The 8474-nt window shown below is 36.4% G+C and overlaps 1 protein-coding gene across 1 annotated transcript; it reads left to right on the forward strand.

The window, feature by feature from the left end:
* The first annotated feature begins 248 nt into the window (after positions 1-248).
* On the forward strand, positions 249-3501 carry LOC107771427 (40S ribosomal protein S14-2-like). Its single transcript, NM_001425770.1, has 6 exons — positions 249-318; positions 1036-1155; positions 1242-1287; positions 2661-2746; positions 2861-2990; positions 3153-3501. The coding sequence occupies exons 1-6, from the start codon at positions 316-318 to the stop codon at positions 3218-3220; spliced, it is 453 nt and encodes a 150-aa protein (NP_001412699.1). The 5' UTR covers positions 249-315; the 3' UTR covers positions 3221-3501.
* The last annotated feature ends 4973 nt before the right edge of the window (positions 3502-8474 follow it).

An 8474-nucleotide genomic window follows, 5' to 3' on the forward strand; every position in this document is an offset into this window, starting at 1 on the left:
ATATATATATATATATATATATATATTTGATTCAAATCAATTGAGAGTGGGTATACGTCATTTTCTCAAAAAGAAAATTTTAGAAATTATGCAATTTGGATGAAGAAAAAAATAAAGAGATTTATGGTGCAATTCTACAATATCCGAAACTTATGGGCTCTTTTAGAAAATATTAGTTCTAAGTTTCATAGATGAAACCCTAAAGCCGTCCTGCTGCATATAAAGCTGCAGCTGAACTAAATCGTCTCCTCTGAAGTCTGAATTCAACCTGCCTCTGTATTCAACACCAGTAGAAGTCTCATCAGCAACAACACCATGGTAATCAAATCTCTCGAAATAACTACTTTCTCTTGTATTGTTGCATAATTTGAATGTAATTTGCTGCTTTATCTTTTGGGATAGCGTCAGTACAATCCATGGGTAATTTGGGTTTACTTAGATTAGTAATTGTTTTGGATGTTTAATCACAAGTTTGTGCCTTTCCTCATGAAAATCTGGGTAATTTTGATCTTGCTTAAAGACATGGTCCCCATTTTAATCTGTTGCTTAAAAAAACACGAGCAGAAAGCATTACTTTACAATGTTTACATATTAAGCTTTTAAAGAAGAAAAAAAGAAAGATATCAGGCTTTAATTGTTTCGAAAAGTGATGCAAATCGGGTACATCACATTTTGGGCGTATATAATGGTTGAATAAAGTTTTGCTTAATGAAGACAAAATTTTGAAACGTATGACTAGTTGGTTAGATTTATTTGGACAGGCCTTAGATTGATTTGAAGTGATGTAAAATCAGATATAGCTCTTAATTTCTTATTTTAGACAAGTGATGCATAAAGTTTAGCTCTATAAATAAACTGCGCTGAACCTTGAAACTATTTGGTTTAATTTTGTTTGAATATTTGTTGTTTGCTCGGTTGGCGTTCATGAAATAATGATGCCTTGATGTGGAGTTTTAGAATGTGAAGGAAAGAATGGTCGCTGTGAAGTTTTCTAATGTTAATGATTTGTTGTAATGTTGATGACTTCGCCTTCAGTCGAAGAGGAGGACTAGGGAGCCAAAGGAAGAGACTGTCATCCTTGGACCTGCTACGAGAGAGGGAGAGCTTGTTTTTGGTGTTGCCCACATTTTTGCATCATTCAATGACACTTTCATTGTATGTGGTAACCATTGAATTCAGTGCTCTCTATTATCTGATTATGTTGTTTCAAATAGTTACAGACTTTTATTGTTGGACTGCAGCATGTGACTGATTTGTCTGGAAGGGAAACAATGGTTCGTATTACTGGTAAGGACTATACCTTTTCACTCAATAGGCTTATTTAAATCTGAATATCTTGGTACTTTGCTTGGGGTGTTGTTGAGGAACAGATAAATTAAGAGCTCAAATGTAACATAATCTGGCTTTTATTTGCTTCGTTTTCATTAAAAACTAAGATACTCAATTGTAAGCTCTGTTTCGACAACAGAAAATAACAAGTGGAATAACATCTTTGCCATGCATTTTCTTATATTAATTGATGTATACCTTGATTCTAACTTTGACAAGAAATACACAAAATCAACATTTGGTTTCAATGGGAGTAGGTTGTGTTGGTTTCACTTATAATTCCTGTCACATTTTAGATGTCGTTTGAAAATTATTTTAATGTCATAATTCGTGCATATTGTTATTACTATGTTTTCTAGTTGACATTTGTGGTTTATTCTGAGTCTGGCGAAAATTCTTAGCTGCTACTGCTTATCTCAAGCATTATGGCCCATGGTACTTCTGTTATTTTTGTTTTGTTTGGAAATTGAATGAATATGTTACCTTCACATTATATTTATGGTTATGTTGAACTTCACAATTTCTTTTGAGTTTTGTCGTTCCTAGTTATTATTGTCCTTTTTTTTCCTTTCTTCTCTATCCTTTCACAAGTAGCCCATAATCTTTGAAGGATTAGCTACTGATGAAGTTCCGCTACTTAGAATCCTGGTTCTTCCTTTGCCAGCTATACACTTCCTCAAGTTCTTCAGTATAGCTATTCCTATTCCCATGCACTTCCTCGAGTTCCTCAGTATAGCTATTACTAGTCCATACTTGGCTTCTAAACTCCCATATTCTGCATTACCTGTATTAGTCTTTCTAAAATACTGTTTTAATCCATATTTACCATTACTTTGGTGCTCATTTTTTTAAGCTTAGCTTTTAATATCCTTCCCTTCCTTTTCGCTTACCCAGTGTAAGACCTTTGAGCTTTTGTCTAGTGAAGTTTCAGTAGTTCTGAATTGTGAGCTTGTTATTATTGTGACCATTTAAGCACTTCAAACTCTACATCCTAGCATGTCTGCTCAATAATCTTAGCTTAAATTTCTATGTAACCAACTTTTTGCGTTTGTTTTCTCTTTTACATCGCAACCATATGCTTTACACTTCCTCTTAGACGGTAAGAACCTTTGCTTTTTCAATGTCATTCTGGTGCAACAATCTTTGTTAACATGTCAGCATTGGTGTTTTCTTATCATTCTCTTAACTTGAATGGTTTGAAGGATCGGTAGATTTTCCATTGATGTTTTAGGGCTTCCAAAGCTTATCTACTTTTTCTGCTTTTTACGATTATCTTTATTATTTATAGGAACAAGTTGTAATGAATCTCTGCTGTCACCTGTTTCTAATAGGTGGTATGAAGGTCAAAGCCGATAGGGATGAATCTTCCCCATATGCTGCTATGCTTGCTGCACAAGATGTTTCTCAGCGATGCAAGGTCTTAGCTTATGTTCAGTTCTTATTTTCTTACGTCCCTTACCCGCTGCCATCAGTTGCATAATGTGTTTCCTTTTTGTCCACACTCATTTGGGTAATTTCTCCTTGACTACAGGAGCTTGGCATTAATGCACTTCACATTAAGCTTCGAGCTACAGGTGGAAACAAGACTAAAACACCTGGGCCTGGTGCTCAGTCTGCTCTCAGGGCTCTTGCTCGCTCAGGAATGAAAATTGGCCGTATAGGTATTGCTTAGCCTTCCTTCTAGCTTTTGTGTATCAAAAGTTCAGAACTATATGCAGTCGCTTATGTTACTAAAACCTTCATATAGGGCACACGTAATGGTTTGTATTTTTTACGGGACACGTTTAATGTGGATGATCATAATTGACTTTATTATATTGCAGAGGATGTGACTCCAATTCCTACTGATAGCACCCGTAGAAAGGGTGGTAGGAGAGGAAGAAGGCTGTAAGCTTGCTGCTCTTGTCAGGAAGCAAATTCGGATTCTTGTTGAGAATGTTGGAGGTGTTAGTTTTGATATGAACTTAAATCTTGCTCGTCTACTATGTATGTAGTTCTATTGATGTTGGCCTTGCCTATAGATTTTGCTTCCTTTTTCGTGGTTAAATTTGAGACATTTATGAGGACTATGAATTGTGGCCTACAATCTATTAGCTGGTTGAGAATCTATATTTCATGGTTTTCCAGTCTCGGCTGATTGTTAGATTGCTAAAAATTTTATTTTGTGCCTCACACAACTGCTTCTTTTTTGTCTCACAACTGTGGGTCATAGAATTTTGTGGACCTATTGAAAAGAGAGGTTTCGCCCTTTCCGGCTCTTCTCCTCCATGCTTCAGTTGCCGAGTATGATTTGGTATAGTTTCAAAGTTTTAAGCTGGAGCCTCACGTCACGGAACGAATGTTTTTGTTTTCAAATCAGCTTCGAAGAATGGCCGGGAATCGTCTTTTTTGTCTCACAACTGTGGGTCACAGAATTTTGTGGACCTAGATGTGTAAGATATGAGTCTACAAATATGTGAGATAAAAAGAGACCTCACACAACTAGTGTCAGTTGTGCAAGACACAAAATAAAATCACTCCAAACTAAAGCAGAGGCGATATTTCTACTACTAGCATAAAAAACATTTTAAGTACCACAATACCGCACCTTATTTCCTTCCTCTCCCTTTCCATCTAATATAAAGTGCAATCTAACGAGTGATTTAGTTTCTGCCACCTACCATCCTATAAGGCGTTTCTGGATTGCTAAATATAGTATGTGGAACTCAACCTATGTCCTCACAGGATTAATATAATTTGACTTTCTTTCCAGGGATGTACTGGGAATGAGATAGTGTAGTTTTCCATACTGAATTTTCATTACCATCTATCTATCTAGCCAGTTAAAACAACAATAATCAATCCAGTGAATTTTCGCAAGTGGGGTTTTAGGGGGTGATATGTGTACGCAATCTTATCCTTATTTAGGAGGGTGATATGTACGTAATCTTACCCTTATCCTGGAAGGCAGAAAGGTTGTTTTCAGAAGACCCTCGGCTAAAGAAATGATAAAAAGAAGTAATGACAGTAACTATAAACAACGAGAAGATAAAGAGGACTGAAGCCATTATACGATAGTAATAGCAATCTAAGAATAAAGGGATAACAATCGAACACTAATGCTCTTAAGTTGAAGAAGACAAAGGGAAATGCTTGACAACCTACTACTAACCTTCTATCCTAATCCTCGACCTCCACATTCTCCTATCAAGAGTCATGTCATTAGTAAACTACAGCTGCTCCATATCCCACCTAATCACCTCTTCCAAGAGTTCTTTGGCTTGCCTCTACTCCTCATACCCACCAAAGTTAACCTCTCACACTTCCTAACTGGGGCTTCTATGCTTCTCCTCTGAACATGCCCGAACCATTCAACCTCGTCTCTCGCATCTTATCCTCCAAGGGGGCCACACTCACCTTATCCCGAATAACTTTGTTTCTAATCTTATCCAACATGGTATGCTCACATATCCATCTCAACATTCTCATTTCAGCCACTTTCATTTTCTGGACATGAGAGTTTTTGACCGGTCAAGACTCTACCCCATACAACATGGTCGGTCTAACCACTACTTTGTAGAACTTATCTTAAGTCTCAGTGGCACATTCTTATCACATCAGATACTGGAAGTGAGCCGCCAATTCATCTACCCAGTTTGTGTTGGAAAATAGATGATTTGATGGAGTAAATTAATTATATCCTTAAGGAATTTATGCTCCTACTTTTTGTTGGGTGTATGGATTCCTTGGGATTTACAAGGCGAAATGAATTTTAGTTGAGCAAAAATCTTGAATTCCAACAAGAATACAAATGGAGAAGTCCTTCGGGCAAAATAGATTTAGCTATTTTGAGAAGGCACTTTGATAATAGGCATCCAATTAGACTAATCTAATTTGAAATTTAAATACATTTAAAATAAAAAAACTTGATTCTACTAAGAGCACAATGAAAAAGTCATTTCTGTTAAAAACAGATTTAACGAATTTTGTAAAGGAGCTTAGAATAATCATCTTAAAATTCAAAAAAACGTTTAAAATAATCCTATTAAAAATGTATATTGTTTTTTAATAAATAGCTGAAGTTAAATATTCTACAACTTGCCTACTCTTCTATTCTCAAATCATAACCACCCGAGAAATCCCCTTATTTTTGCGCGTTAAAAATCCACTTACTTTTTTGTGTAACATTCTTATTACGTGTTACATAACAAGCATTATTAAATTATCAAGGTTCATAGGAAACCCTTCAGAATTATATTTTGACACGCCAGAAAACAGACAAAAACAGTTTAGCATCTTGCAGTGTAATTCGATGTTAAAATGCATATTTGAGCATGTTTTGATATCTTATTTTGGGTCACATTTGGTATTTGATTGGATGTATTTTTCCTTCAAATCAGCGTGAGAATACCATGAGATCTGGCCCATGAAGAGAATGAAGGGAAGAGGCCCAAACTTACCCCCCATATTTATTACACTGATTCGACCCGATCCATTTATATTATAGAACATTTTCCATTATTTGTATAGACAGAATTTCATTCTTTACAAATAATAAAACATTTTCCATTTTTACTCTCGTTTATCTGAGCTCATAGAAGCTTCTAGGTTTCCTTCTCTAAGCTTGTGCACAATGAAGAATCTATAAGTTTTCATGGTATCAGAGCTAAGGATGACGTAGCTCACGTATTTTTCGGCGGATCGATGTTACCCCGAGCTGTTTCTAAAGTTTTCGTTTTTCGACGACAGTGTTGTGGTGATACAGTGTGATTTTCCGGTGAAACTCGAAGGCGGAAGTTTTTATCTTCAGATTGAAGGTTATTGTCTTCCAATTTCACTGGAAAATTGGTAATTTTCTTCCGATTATAACTAGGGGTGGCAAATGGGCGGGTTGAGCTGTATTTGGGCGGGTCAAGATGTGTTAGGTCAATAAATGAGTCATTGCCCAGCCCAGCCCAGCCCAATGTGTACTTGGACTAAGATGGGCTAAACAATGGGTCATAACGCAACCCGCCCAACTTGACCCATATTTAGAATCATGCCCATCTTGCATAAAAAAAGACATTTACCTTAAAATGTGTAAGTTGAAAAAAAATTTAGGGTGGGAGTGGGGGTAGGGGTTGGGGGAGGGTTTGAGGCTGGTGGGTAATGCAGAAAAATAATATAAAAAAAACAAAAAATTTAAAATTTAAAAAAAAGTAATTTTTTTAGGGGTTTTGGGGGGTGGGGTGGGGGTGGGTGGTGCAGAAAAAAATAGAAAATTGAAAATACAAAAAAAAGTAAAAAATTTCTTTTTGAGAGGAAGGGGTTTTGCGGGAGGGGGTAGGGTGGGTGGATGGTGCAAAAAAACAAAAGAACATAAAATTAAAAATGCACAAAAAAAAAGTAAAATTGGGGCAACTAAATAAATTTCTATATAAGTTGGGTTGAGATACCTTTTGTTTTGGGTGAGTTTTATGGGTTGTATTTGGACTGCTTAATGGGTCAGAATGGACTATAAAATATAATTAGTTAACTTGGGCTCAACCCAAATTGACCCATGAACTAAAATGTTTGTAATCCAATCCGTTAATCTCTGGGTGAGTTGGGCGGGTTTGGGCTCAAATTGTCACCCCTAATTATAACTGTGTTCGTGTGATTTCTGGTTTAGTGAATTTCTGAACCCTAATTTTCTCGAAGTATTTTGCTATGGCTCCTAATGTTGATCCTTCAAATGTTACTACTACTACTCCATCTAGTATGTCTTCTAACATAGTTTTAGTTACAAAGTATTTTAATGGGACGGGGCATGGAGGATGAAGACGAAACATGCTGATTGGTCTGTCATGTAAGAATAAGTTAGGGATTATAAATGGAACCATCGCTAAACCTAGAGCAAATTCTGTTCTATTTGAACCATGGGTTTGTTGTAACGATATGGTTACTGCTTGGATACAAAAATTAGATATAGTGTGATGTATACTGAGTCTGCACAAAAGCTATGGCAAGAGATTGAGCAGTGTTATGGCAAGGCAAATGGTACTAAGGTGTTTCAAATTAGAAAGGATCTTGCATCCATCTCCCAGGGGTCCTCTAGTGTTGCATCTTATTTTAATCGTATTAAGAAACTCTGGGATGAGTACTCTATCTCATATCCAGACCGCATTTGTGGGTGTAAGGAAGCATTTCAAAAGATAGAAGAAGAATAGAAGGTTCAACAATTTTTAATGGGGTTAAATGAGACTTACACTGGAGTTAGGAGAAATATCTTGCTCATGAAACCATTATCTAACATTGATAGTGTATATGCAATGCTGATAGAAGACGAGAGTTAGGTTGAGAATCAACCCTCCAATTCAGTTTTTGTTTCAGTTCAGAAGCCCTTCAGTTCTACTTACAATTTAGAGGCTACTACTCAGAAGACTTTCAATTCAAGGGTAAATTTTAACTCCATAAAGAAGAGCAACTCCAATTTGGTGTGTAGATACTTTAAGAAGCTAGGACATCTCATTGATAAATATTACAAACTACATAGGTATCCCTCTGGATTTGGAGCTAAATTCAAGAGGTATGCAGCTTATGCTCATCTGTCAGACTCATCCAACATGGGGCAACCTGATAATTCTGGTTCTAAAGGGTCTAAAGCAATTCCACTTGACATTGGTTGGGGGGAGAGGGATATTTTGACAAAGGAACAATATTAACTCTATTTCAACAATCCAAGTTCTCGTCTACTTCTCAGGATACTACATCTGCTCCAGCCAACTTTGCAGGTTTGATAGCTAATACTACTTTTGAGAATTGTGGTTTTCATACTTGCAATCTGTCTAGAGTAAAGGATAATTTTTGGATTATAGATTTTGGTGCAACTAATTATATGACTCCTCATGCAACATTACTCACTGATATTAAACCTCTCTCCTTACCTTATCTTGTTACACTCCCTAATGGCTATAAGGTTAAAGTAACCTAAATTGGTACTCTTTCCTCTCTGCCACCATGTTTCTTCCTGATGTCTTATTTGTTCCCTTCTTTCACTACAATCTCATTTCTTTGCATCAGTTGCTGGTACACCTTAAGTGTAATGCTTTCTTTACTCATTATGCTTGTGTTCTACTGCAGAGCCCTTTTCTGAAGAAGTCACTGGTTCTTGGTAAGCTTCAGAAGGAGCTATACATTCTTCAGGC

The sequence above is a fragment of the Nicotiana tabacum genome, chromosome 3 (genome assembly GCF_000715075.1).
Source record: "Nicotiana tabacum cultivar K326 chromosome 3, ASM71507v2, whole genome shotgun sequence".
NCBI classification, from domain to species: Eukaryota; Viridiplantae; Streptophyta; class Magnoliopsida; order Solanales; family Solanaceae; genus Nicotiana; species Nicotiana tabacum.

What these genes read in the sequence shown, in the direction of transcription:
- LOC107771427 (NM_001425770.1), top strand. An exon ending in AACAATGGTTCGTATTACTG is followed by an intron (nt 1,288 to 2,660) that starts GTAAGGACTATA and finishes TGTTTCTAATAG; the next exon opens with GTGGTATGAAGGTCAAAGCC. An exon ending in AATGAAAATTGGCCGTATAG is followed by an intron (nt 2,991 to 3,152) that starts GTATTGCTTAGC and finishes ATTATATTGCAG; the next exon opens with AGGATGTGACTCCAATTCCT.